At 42.0% G+C, this 13,424-nt stretch overlaps 1 protein-coding gene across 1 annotated transcript; it reads right to left on the minus strand.

Annotated features, from left to right (window-relative positions):
- Nucleotides 1-6,280: 6,280 nt before the first annotated feature.
- IL26 (interleukin 26) lies at nucleotides 6,281-13,072 on the minus strand. The gene is made up of 5 exons (XM_050924204.1): nucleotides 12,902-13,072; nucleotides 12,387-12,443; nucleotides 11,244-11,375; nucleotides 6,453-6,518; nucleotides 6,281-6,367 (listed from the first exon to the last, which is right to left on the minus strand). Exons 1-5 carry the CDS (start codon nucleotides 13,070-13,072, stop codon nucleotides 6,281-6,283), a joined length of 513 nt encoding a protein of 170 aa, XP_050780161.1.
- Between the last annotated feature and the right edge of the window lie 352 nt (nucleotides 13,073-13,424).

A 13,424-nucleotide genomic window follows, 5' to 3' on the forward strand; every position in this document is an offset into this window, starting at 1 on the left:
AAAAGTCAAGAAAAGATTTTTCCCCCTTTTCTATCACGGAGGGGGAGAGGTGGTAAATTGACAAGATAGACCCTGAACCGCCCCGGACAATGTGTTTAACCCTACAGGCATTGGGAGCTCAGCCAAGAATGCAAATGATTTTCGGAGACTGCGGGGACTGTGGGATAGCTGGAGTCCTCGGTACTCCCTCCCTCCCTCCCTCCATGAGCGTCCATTTGATTCTTTCGCTTTCCGTTACTCATGTCATGCAGCACTGTGCTGTGGACTCTGTATCACAGCCTGGAGATTTTTTTCAAATGCTTTGGCATTTCGTCTTCTATAACGGAGATCTGATAGAACAGATTTGTCTCCCCATACAGTGATCAGATCCAGTATCTCCCGTACAGTCCATGCTGGAGCTCTTTTTGGATTTGGGACTGCACCACCACCTGTGCTGATCAGAGCTCTACGCTGGACAAACAGGAAATGAAATTCAAAAGTTCGCGGGGCTTTTCCTGCCTACCTGGCCACTGCATCTGAGTTCAGATTGCTGTCCAGAGCGGTCACAGTGGAGCACTGTGGGATACCGCCTGGAGGCCAATCCCATCGATTTGCGGCCACACTGACCCTAATCCGATATGGTAATACCGATTTTAGCACTACTCCTCTCGTTGGGGAGGAGTACAGAAACTGATTTAAAGAGCCCTTTCTATCAATATAAAGGGCCTCGTTGTGTGGACAGGTACAGTGTTAAATCGGTTTAACGCTGCTAAAATCGGTTTAAACACGTAGTGTAGACCAGGCCACAGAAGCAGTTTGTCACCGAAGTCATGCAACAAATCAATGGATGAGCCAGGAATAGAACCACAGACTTGTGTCTCCTATTGAAGTGCTGTAACTGCTAGAAGCTGCTCCCTCCTTTTGGCAGGTAGATTTTAGTAAACACTGCATATGAAAACTATTTTCACAGGTAATCTGATTTGCATGTTGCTTTGAAGGAGAGATGGGCCTAAACCAAACCTGGCATCAGAAAACCTCTTAGCTCTGGAGAATTTTGGTTCTGGATCCTAGATTTGCATCTAGGGCTTCATTTACACTAGAGAACAAAATTCGTGGAAAAGCGCCAATCTAAATAGTAATGGCACAGCCTGCCTACATTAGCCATGCTGTTTTGGCTGCACAGAGTAAATTGTTGCTGAAGATGTGAAAACTGCTAAGTAACTTTGGGCTAGATCCACAAAGGGACTTAGGCTGGGGCGCCAGAACAAGGGGGCCAGGGGGCCATGGCCCTCTCACTTTTTACTGGCTTTAAGGGCAAACGATGGAAGGAGGGGTGGAGAGGAGTGAGCAAGGGCGGGGCCTCAGTGGAAGAGATGGTTCAGGGGCAGGGTCTTGTGGGAAGGGGTGGTGTGAAGGCAGGGGCACAGGGAGAAAGGGCGGGGTCTTGGGGGGAATGGGCAGTGCAAATGTGAGGCCTGAGGGAAAAGGGGCGGTGTAGGGATGGGGTCTCGGGGGATGGCACTGGGGAGAAGGACCATGGTTCAGGCCCCTGTATCCCCCCACCTTTAGGGCGCTTCTGTCGCTCCAGACATAGGAATTGCAATGCTCAATGTTCCTACTCCCAACTTTTAGGTGTCTTGCCCCCCAGTGGCATCCACAGCCCGCAGTTAGACACCTAGACTCCCTATACAATTATGGGGGGAGATAGGTACCTAAGAATACCTAAGGTACCTAAGCCCCACCTCTCAATAGGATATAGGCACTGAGGTTTGGCCCAGAGGGTCTCTCCTTGGGATTCTCAGCTGAGCTCTCTCGGAGTTAGGTGCCTAAGTGGTTAGGACACCTACCTGGGAGGTGGGAGACCCAAATTCCAGCCCCTCTGCTCCCATGACTATTGAATTACTTGTAAAGAATGGAACAGCTTCAACAGGAAAGACAGAGACCCCCCCACCACCACACAGCCAAGTGGCATTGAGTGAGGTGCCTTGCAACCTATTGTCATGAGTTTTCACAAGTGAGCAAGCAAATGCCTTCTTTAGCAGTTACACTGTTCCTAATCCTCAGCAGATACGGTCACACGATTGCTTAGTGTCAATATCCAATTGAAAGATTTAGAAAAATATACTAGGGACCCAATCCTGCCCTGACATGGCTTCTCCTATCCAGATGCAGGGCCAGCTCCAGGCACCAGTGAAGGAAGCAGGTGCCGGGGGCAGCCAATAGAAAGCGGCAGCAACCCGTCTGTTGCTGCGGTGGCACGTCTGGGTCTGCGGCAGCAATTCGGCAGCAGGTCCTTCTCTCCTTCTGTTCCTCTTCAGTGGCACGTTGACAGCAGTTCAATCGGGTTTGTTTTTTTTTCTTTTTCTCTTTTTTTTTTTTTCACCGCTTGGGGTGGCAAAAAGCTGGAGCCGGCCTTGCCCAGATGGCAGCAGGTCAGAATTTCCACAGAGCACTCTGATAGGCATGTTATTGGGCCAGGTGTTTCTTGCTTAATATAGTGCTGTGGTCACTGTAAATATGCTCAGGTTTACCAGGTGCCTGCAAAAGTTACTATCACAATGAACAATATTATTACAAGGTTGCCCCTTAGTGGAATAAGAAGGTATGTGTAAGTCTAACATTTGGTATATTTACTACCCTCTCTGAGCAAGAACTTTTGGCTTTGTGGTGCCAAAATATTGTAAACTGATGTCACTTTTGGTAGGTGATATATTCTCTGTTGATTTTATCAGGAATGATTTTTAGGTATTTCTAAGCCATGCTAAACTGAAGTGCTTCCAGCTAAATCAGACAGCTCATTTTATCAGGTTTTTAACAGATATTATGTGACAATTTAAACTCTCAGACACTAGTAACATCAGTCTTCTACTCTTCAACATCCAGCATCTAGCACCTCCTTTTTTCTCCTGTCCTTTTAACCTAGATAATGCATTCTGTCATTGGGTACTTAAAATCATTAACTTTCTCCAGCAGTGTAAGGAAAGAATGAAGTGAAAAGGTTGATATGGATTGAAAAGTAAAGACTGAGCATTGGGAGGCTGTCAGTCATCCATTGATCAATCACATAAGAGATACCAAAGGTTTTTTTTTCAAAGCTGTTATTTTCTCATGTGAATGCATCTGATTTCCTATCTTTAAAGATATAGATATTTACCTGCAAATTGTCCATGGTCATGAAACTGCTGCAATTTTTCCTCTACTTAGACCTCTCCAGATTCTCTTATTTTCACCAAATATATGGAATATGTATATAATGTATTATTCTGGATGATGTGGGGGACTGATAAGTGCAAGTCTAGTAAGTATAAATGTCACTGTATATAGCTACAAGACTAACACAACTTTGGTATTTGTGCTGACACGTCTAGTTCAGTTCTTCAAACACTGTGTACCAAATTCCCTGATAGTGCAAATTAACATGGTTCCACTGAAGTCAACAGAGCTGTGTCAGTTTATACCAGCAAAGAATCTGAGCCGGTATCGCTGCACTCAGTATAGCTGAACAGTGAAATACATTCTGTCGCTGACATTTATTCTATTTCTGTCAAAACACACTATTCAATCAATGCTATTTGTCCAAGAACAGCAGTCCTTGTAATTTAACAGGGAAAAAAATCCCCTGTTTCAGTCTGTGGTAAATACTACTGCTGAAAGTTAATTGCCAGAATGCAAAGCTGGAGAGCTGATGTTATGACAGTTCATTGCGTGTGTTGAAAGGCTCCTTTCTTCATCTCACCGTTCTTCATGTTATATGTAAATATAAAGAGATTGTTTTCTGTTCTTCTATGTGAGTGACAGAGTCTGTGATCAATCATTATAATTAACCTATGGATTGAAAATAATAGGTTGTCATCTGTAAATGCTGCTATGATTTCTGACAGGTTTCCAGAAATCTATCAAAATGATGGTATTCATTTTTAAAATGAAGTAATTGATGCTAAAGGAAATTAGAGTGCTTTGCAAATTGCCACTGCATATTGGTTGTCTTTGCATGTCACGGTACATAGATATTTTGTTGATACTGTGTATACGATGAGCAAAATCCTGCTTTTATAATATATAGCAGCGCAGTTTGAGGAGGCGGAGTAGAGCCAGCCATGCAGTGGGTCCCTGACCAATCCTGACTGTGAAAGACAAAGAAGGTTTTGTGGGGGAGGCAGTATGGACCACATCTGAATGGTCTTCACTAAAGGGTGAATTGGAACCCTCTGCTCCAGCCTCAATAAGGAGTAGCATGCAAGGGCCTTTGTAGAAGTGGGGAGGCCAAAGAGTTAAAATTTAAGGTATGAACAAAAAAACTAAGACAACTTTGGTTCTAAACATCACTGGAGTGGGTCGGGGGAGGGAAGTGATTTCCAGCCTGTTCTCGCCCTAACTCACAGGTTCTGCAGCAGCCCTCCTGGCAGGGGTTTAGCACCATCTTCACCCCATCTCACCCCACCCCACCACCAAATTTGGCCGCAGTACTGTCTCAGGGAGCGCAGGGCTGCTCCGTCCCCTGGGCTTTGTTCCCAAGGCAGCAGCCATGTGCAGCACCACTCTTCCTTCAGGGGACACCCTCCCCTGCAGACCCTCCTCCGGCCAGCAGCCATGCTCTGGGACAGGGGGATGTGGACAGGGATAAGGGGGGTTGGGCTGGAGTTACAGCTGGGGGCAAGAGTGGGCAGGGCCACTCAGAGGATTCAGGGGGCCTGGGGCAAAGCAATTTCGAGGGCTCCTTCCATAAAAAAAGTTGCAATACTATAGAATACTATATTCTTGTGGGGGCCTGGGGCAAATTGCCCCACTTCCCCCCCCCAGCAGCCCTAAGGGTGGGACCAGGAGTGGAGCCAAGGCTGGCAGCCGGGACCCCAGGCACTGGGCCGGGAACAGAGCCCTGGGCACAGGACCAGCAACCGGAGCTGGGACCTGGAGCGGAGCTGGGTGGCGCTCCCTCATTGCACCCCACACTCCTGTGGGCTTGGCTGTGCCCCATCCCTGCATATTCCTCTGTGACCCCCTGGGGGGAGCACCCCACAGTTTGGGGACCTTTGCCCTAAGAGAAAAAAACTCACCCTTAGGTTATGGAGTGTTACTGCACAAGGCAAGTTGTGGCCCTATGTGTCACTGGGTCAGTAAAAGTGATGTGTGAACATTAGTTACTGTGCAGCTTGGTGCTGCAAACCTATACCACCATGTATTTGCAAACACCAACATATGTACTTTATACTATGGATTAAAATAATTTTGAATTCCTGATTAGTCTCCAGTGGGAATTTTTTAAAATACACCTCTACCTCAACATAAGGCCCCCCTATATAACACAAATTCGGATATAAAGCAGTAAAGCAATGCTCTGGGAGGGGGAGGGGCTGCGCACTCTGGTGCATCAAAGCAAGTCCGATATAACATGGTTTCACCTATAACGTGATAAGATTTTTTGGCTCCTGAGGACAGCATTATATCGAGGTAGAGGTGTATGAATAGTCAGTTCTATTTCAGACTAGAGCTCTTTCTTAATTATACAGTATATGAAAGATTCATTGTAAATCCTTAGCCTCATTTTAATTATACTTACACTTAGGCTAAATTTACCTTGCAAACCCAATCTCCCAGATCAGTGATTGTATTAATTTATTTATCATCTCTGCATTCCATGCTATGATATGCTTTCTGCATTGCATCATTTCAGGGATAGTTAGCAGCATCTCAAAGAACACGCATGAGGAATAGGTAGATATTTTGTCATTAACAATGGTATATGTTTATTAGACATCATGAAGTACCTTAAATTAACAGTAATGACAAACACTTAACGTGTCTCATTTACATATATAACATTACACACCAGCAGTGTCTACACTGTAACAAAGCACAAAAGTAAGTCTTAAAGACAGTTGCCAGTGAGGTAATTAGAACCACTTGTGCTGAAACTAAAATCACTAGATATAGCGCTTTATCCCAAAGTACAAAGCAATGAGTGAAGTACTAGCGAGGGCTGTGTCAGCTGCCAGTGGTACTGTACTAATTTGCTGGTACTGCTACTGGAATGTATGGTCTTTGGGTGGAACTTTCAAAAGTGCTCCAGGTAGGCCTGAATTTTCTCCCACCATTGACTTCAATGGGAACAGTTAGACCAACTCTGAGCGCTCTTGGAAACCCCAGCCTTGATGACGTTATGGACCAAAGCCACTTTTTCAGTGAGATACAGTTACTGACAGGCTGATTGCATAATCCTCTTTCTGATGACTTGCAGTGCTTTTTTGTTTTGATTAGCGTGCACAGGATGGTGGCATTTTCCTTGTGTCCTTTTCCTTGACTTTTATTTGATGGTTTCTATGTAAGTCTGAATCCAGTGAAGGAGAATATCAAGTTCACTGATGGCTTTGTAGATGCCCTTTTCTCCAAGCTGTCAGTAAGAGAAAGATGTTAGAAGCAGAAGTCAGCCATGTTTTCAAACAGTGCAACTTTGAAATCTACTACCAGGGCTTTACCTTATCAAACCTTTTCTTAATTTTTTTGACAGCTGTAGTTACTCTAGTGGTTGGAGCACACGGTAGCTGAAAGGACAAGAAGAAAATCAGAAGAACTTGAAATGTGGAGTCTAGCGTAAGCAACTGATAATAAGTAAGAACAGAGCCCGTCATATGGCCTCCTCGGGGCTCCTGATACAGATATGTAAAGGCGGCAACGTTTAGGCCATACTTGCTGTTGTAAATGGGTGAGTTTATATAAGCTTTTGGAAGATATGTGATCATACTCGGGAAAGCTGTAAAACATAAAACAGTGAAACTTGTACAAGGGGCCACTCACATTGGGAACCTCCTTCTTTTAAGAGCCCTATGCAAAATAGTGAGTGCAATTCTGTTCCCTTACGTGGTTACTTAAAATGGGTTTAAAGCTACTTACAAAGTTAATTTACATTTCCATGTGGAATTTTTAATGATTGTTCTTCCCATTTTTAGTGCTAATTAACGGCCCAATTCTGCAATCTTTAAGTGCAAACTTTCAATTCCCATTGAAGTCATTGGGAGTTTTGTCGGAATAAAACCTGACAACCATTTTCTCCTGTAACTAAATCTTGCAAGGAAGCCATAGATGTAAGTGTCAAGTAGTGGTGTCCAATCAGCCACAGGCGGATATCTGAAAAATAGATTTATGTAATCACTGAAGGATCAAAATGAAGCTGGGTGTGGAGGGAAAGAGTTTATTTAGTCTAACCCATACGGTAAAAACTGAAGATTGGGATTCAGTAAGATACTGGTCCAGCACATTGCTTTTATCATTCTGAATGTTTTTTTCTTCCCTTCTGCAGCTTACGGTGCCTTCTGCAGTGACCTTCATGGCATCAGTCAGCAGATGGGGCCCTAGAGTGCTGGCAGCAACATTAGAGAAAGAAAGCAAACATAAAGACTTGCTACCTTTGACTCTTCAGGAAAAACTATCAAAACGGCTCATCTGCTGGAGTTAAATAGTGAATGAGCCTGCTCCAGGAGTAAGGTCCTGCTCATCATAAGGAGGGCAAAATCAGGAGCTTTATTTAGAAGGATGAAGAGCTGAGCAGCTGGTGCCTGAACCTATGATTCCAGGGAGCCTGTGTGATGCTTAGATCACTGAGCCATCCCTGTTGAATTGGCTATGATTCTTTGACTGAATTGGCATTTAGGGTCAGGGAGTGTCGTTTATGCTGTGTCTGCACATCAGCTGGCACAATGGAACTCCAAACCTCACTGGCACCTCCGAGTGCTACCACAATACAAATAATAATAATGTGGACGGATTAACTTGATAGCGAAGTAGGGAGTCCAGGTTTGGAATTTGTGTAACAGACTAGAAGAGAAACTTAAAGGAGACTCACTCTCCCAAAGAGCACACACACAAAAAAGACCCCCCCACACACAAATCACAGAGCCGCCAAAGTCAGGAGCGTGAAGCCATTGACAGTGTCTTTTACTAGCAATGTTCATTTTAAAAGAAGTTTTCCAAGTGATTTGAAAATTATTTTAAAAATGGAGACACTCTGACTTAAGATCCCTACTACTCTCAACTCAGGTTTAAATCTTTTATGATGTCATAGTCCCACTAATTCTCATCCCTTCTAGGAGTTCTCCTGCAAAAGAGGAAGTCAAGATCTGATATGTCTTATGAACAAATCAAGCAAAAAACTACTGAGGTCTAGACTGCATTTAACCTTTATCAGAGGTGCCTTGGAAAGTGAAAATGTAAATAAAAGCTACTTTAATGGATAAGCTATAACTTTTCTATACAAAATATTTAAACATTTCTTTTTAGGCTTTTTTTAGGCAAATTAGTCATGATTCTTTATACTTTTAAACAGTGATACAGTATGCCACAGAACTAATGCATCCAAAAGAGACGACACTGAGTTTATTTATTTAAATGACTGTTCATAGATTCATAGATTCCAAGGCCAGAAGGGACCATTGTGATCATCTAATGTGACCTTCTATGAATTACCATAGAACTGCCCCAAAATAATTTCTAGAGAATAATTCTGCCCCAAGTGTTCATACGTATTATACACACTGTTCTTTCCACCTAAGGGGAAAGTGAGCTCTCTGTATGTTTAGGTGGATTATGTTTGGGCTGTGGTGTAAGATCTGCTAGTGAGTCCGAAATTAAATTGCAACCATTCAAATCATGCAATGAATTTGTTGGACTTGGGGTCACTGTTCAAATGTAGGGTAAAATTTTCAAAAACTTTAAGTGACATAGGAGCCTAAATCCATTTCCAAAAGAGATTTAGGCACCAGAGAACACGTCTCATTGAAATAAATGGGAATGAGGGTCCTCAGTACCTAAGTCACTTTTGAAAGTGAGATTTGGTCTCTTAAATCACATAGAGGCTTGTGAAAAAATTTCCCATAGCCTACTGGACAATGACTTGAGCTGATGGTGTAAGAAACAGAACGATAATATAGAGCACATTATTTGGCAATGCCTTTATATCAGAAATGTTTGGTCAAAAATGTAAGTTTTTATATATAGTATGGAATCATATGTTACTGACTGAGTCAGAACTATCTTAGCTGTATGACTCTTCTGGAGTATATGGGACTATACAAGATGCTTGTTTGATAATGAATTACTATTGCCTTTGTTGTCCAAAGAACTTGATTCCCAGAAGGTGGTACCATCGTTGTGTGCCACCCCTCCGTGACCAGTATGTTGACATGGAAGAAATGCCTTCTTATGAGCATCTTATACATAAGACATTCTTCCTTTTTATGATTTATATGCTATCTAAAGGAGGCAACAGATGTGCGAATAAGAGGATCCTGAGATTGCTAAGCTATTTGGGGATGAAGCACTATAGCAATCCAGGACTTTGTGTAAAGCATTCATTGGTTTTATTCTTTGTCCACATTTTATGTTATTCTTGTATATGGTTTTGTATCATTGATTTAAAATCAGTGTAGCATTTATTTTTTAAAGTGCTATTGAAACGACAAAAATGAGAAATCTTGCCCTATAGTAAATTCTGAAAGCTAATGTTAAATCTTTTTTCAAATACCTGTTTTTTTTTCTAGAAAAAGAGAGGGGGACTTCTCCCTTCTATTAATATTTTTTCAGTACAATTCCTTTCAATTTCCAGAAATATACACTCTAACATATTTAGATTTTTATCTAGTAAGCACTGGCTCTAAATGAGCATTACAACACAAAACTCAGTGTATCTTGTCTACATAGTTATATAGTACAGGATCCAAGTTATTTGTAGGTTAGAGTGTACTACAGGTTGCAAAGAGTGCAATTATTTAGTAGTAATTGATATTCATAATTCAGCCATTGCTGGTAGTTTGAGTTTCTTGGAATGTGTTGGTGCCTTTAATGGTATAATTGATTTTCAGAAAAAACAGTGGAATTTCTTTACATTTTAAATACAATATGGCAATCTGCACATGTGAAAGATATCAAATTAGGGCACACTACATAATGGGTGTTCATGCATGTATGTATGAATGTAGTATATATATATATATTTTTTAAAAAGCTATAACATACAAAAACCTGGGATGTCCTTAACTATAGAGTCTGAGTACTGGTGGGGTTTTTCCCATTGATATTTTAATGTTTTCATGTGGTACAAACATGTAGAATGTGTTTTAGTTGAGCTGTAATGCTGCAAGGGCTTCTCTATACCTGATTATTTTGTACTGCAAATATTTATATCAAACTAACATCTACTTCTTATACATTTATTAATAGATATAATTAGATACATTTTGATTCTATAACTTGTGTCATACATTTCTCCCCTCTTTCATTCCTTATCTGTATATAAACAGCTAGTCATTTCAAGGGGTGCTGGAACAATTTGTACAGTGGGGTGGGGGGGGCTGAGAGCCATTGAACCAAACTGTAAATCCTGGATATGGTGGAAACCACATCAAGCCTGGGGGTGCTGCGGCACCCACTGCACACCTAGTTCCAGCGCCTATGGTCACTTATAATCAGAATCCTCTATTTGTGACACTGTGACTGGCAATCCTGGAAGAGATTATGACATGGCAAGGGATTGTGATTTCAAATGAGAAAAATGCAGGTGGAGGAGATGAATTTCTAAAGGCCAAGTCCTGTTTTCATACAAATAAAACTCAGGAAAGTAAATAACAGAAGTTTCATGATACAGTCTCAAAATACTTTGGGATCCTTGTCTTATTTTTCATGAAACACGAGCAGCTGTTTCAAATGGAAATATATTTTTTTTTGCTGCATTAAAGAAGTGTGAGTAAGAATTAGGCACTCATTAAAGGTACTTTGCTGAAGTAGGAACACATAGCAGGCATTATGCTGTGTGAGCACCTCTAGTTATTGTGGAGGTCAGTGGAGATAGGAGTCTTCTGTGAGGGGAAAACACCCTGTCTTCAGGCTTCCCTCACACAGAGTGTTTTCTGTGTCGGCACAAGACAACCTCCATCTAATCTCCAGGAGATTGTGGCCTGCTGTGCTGGGGCATTGGCTAGAGTTCAGAGTACCCCCCCTGTCCAACTGCAGCCTCAGTACTCGTGTTGTAGCTGCACCCTGGAAGCAGTAAGTGGAGACTGAGCAGTGCTAGCTTTAGGCATATGCTAAATGGGTGTAGTAAAATTTTCCCCCGCACAACTGGCAAGCCCCAGGAATGCTCTGAGCTCCACAGAGAGCTCCCAGTGCTCACCCAAGGATCTGTGACTCTGAATCACCCCGACTGCTAAAGGGATGATCCAGCTCTTTTCTAGTACTTGGGTAAGCCTGGCTCATTTAGCTTCAAAGAAGATACTCACACAGTTGCTTAGGTTCTCCTGCAGGGTCTGAAAAGCACTAACTATGTACACCTTGTCACTTCCAATACCAAGGCCTCCAAAAACATTTTTTATGTAGAATGAGAGAAGCTGATCTCGAACGCTGCAATTTTTCTGAAAACAAAATGTCAGACATTTATTTAGTGTGAAATTGTCACATCAAATTTGGCCTAAAATTTAAGTTTGATCAAATTCAGCATTTATAAAACACACAGGCAATAAGAATCCTTTTGTCAATTTCTTTATCATTTCAGTGGACAGCCATTTGAGGTTGCAACCAAGACAGTGCAATATCGTGCTAACCCAAAAGCAAAATACACCAGAGACTGATCATTAACAAAAGTACAATCAATGAATCTATTATTTTCTGTCCTAAAATGCAAAACATAGACATGGAGCAAATATAGTGAACCCTGTATTACATTATTTGGGCCAAATTATAGGTGTTCTTATGTGGATTTTCTGGGAGGCAGGAGTCCAATTCTCCTCTTTCCACGCAATATGCGGGGGGAGGGGGGGAGGATTCAACGCAGCTGTTTGGGATTCCTGAGTGCTATATGAGGTCACTAGCCTTCATGCCATAATACACACCCCTAATAGGTCATATGGGGGCAAGTTGGGGGCATACCTGTGGTCTTGGTGAACTAGCTACCCTTGGAAAGTACAACTGGGGAAGAGCACCTGCTAGACTGTTTTCACTGGTGTAGCAAGTGCCTTTTTGAGCATGTTTTTCCCCCCGGTCCAAACACCACTACTGTCATCCCAATTATCCTCCTAGATACTATGCCAGCCTCTACCTTATACAGGGACAAAGTGCCTCCAACTGCTCCAACCTGGCACTACAGTCACTCAGCCCTTCCCTTTCCCATTCCATCCCCCTACATCCCAGTGCTCTGTGGTCTGTAAGAGAATCTTTTTCAGTGTTAATAGGCCAACATGTTACTCGTACCCTCAGCAGGGAGTTTTTCAATTTATAGTTCTCAGTCTAATATTGTCTCTTGGAATTAAACACAAATCACCAAATTCTCCATCAGAAACCATCCCTTTTGATCAGCCGCTCCGCCCTCGTTCAGAATTAAATATGCTCAAAGTAAAGAAGTGGAAAACAAAGAATCCAGATCTTACCAGAAACAACTTTTTGGTTGTCTTTTTAAACAATCTTCTGTTCTTGATGAGATCTTTCTATAAAGAATAATTAATTAATATTAATTCAGATTAATATACATCTAACCTTCTCCTCCAGACCATAAGGAGGAAAGATGGACTTTTTGTTCTGTGTTTCTATAGCACCTAACACAATGGGGTCCTGGGCCATCGCTGGGGCTCCTAGGTTCTATGGTAATGCAAATAAATAATAATTATTATTAATACATAGGACTAGAAGTCAGGAGATCTGAGTTCTGTTCCCAGCTCTGCCACACACTTCCTCCATAACCTTAGGAAAGTCACTTAAGCTGTCTATGCGCCCTCATTTTACCCATCTTTAAAACTGGGCTAACAATACTGTCCGATCTCACGGCAGTGTAGTGAGGATTAATTTATTAAAATGTCCAGGTGCTCAGATACTCTGATGCCACAGAAACATCTGTAAATAAGTAAAAATGAACATACAATCTTTCCAACTAATGGGATTAACTTACTGGAATAGATGCTTTTAAAGTAGTTGCCTTGACGTATAGGTTCTCTGTCACTTTGGAGATCATTCCTTTTCGACAGCTGTTCTTGCCTGAGGATGCCTTTTTGCCTTCAGCAATGAAAAGACACAGTAGAACTAAAAGAAGACCAGACCTGAAAAGAGAATACAGGATCATTCTCCCCACTCCTTCCTGCCTCTGGTATAGTCACAACAGCCTGTGGGATATAGCAAGACTGGTTAGATGACAAAGGTTAACCTAATTCTGTTAACCCTCAAAGCAGCTTCTCTGCTGAGATGTTCATATAGATAATTTATTGCTGATGTGTTGATAGATCACTTTTGTTTCTCTATTTTTATACATCTTGCTCCACTTTCAGCTAGTTTGACCACACCATCTGTGACGTTTGTAAAAGACATCTCCATATTTACTGGCAATAAGAGCTAGGTTTCCAAGAAAGAAGAGCTTCACGCTCACTTTGAAAGGCTTCTTTCTTTTTCTTCAGTGGCCTACTGAAGAGAAAATGGTT

The sequence above is a fragment of the Gopherus flavomarginatus genome, chromosome 1 (genome assembly GCF_025201925.1).
Source record: "Gopherus flavomarginatus isolate rGopFla2 chromosome 1, rGopFla2.mat.asm, whole genome shotgun sequence".
NCBI classification, from domain to species: Eukaryota; Metazoa; Chordata; order Testudines; family Testudinidae; genus Gopherus; species Gopherus flavomarginatus.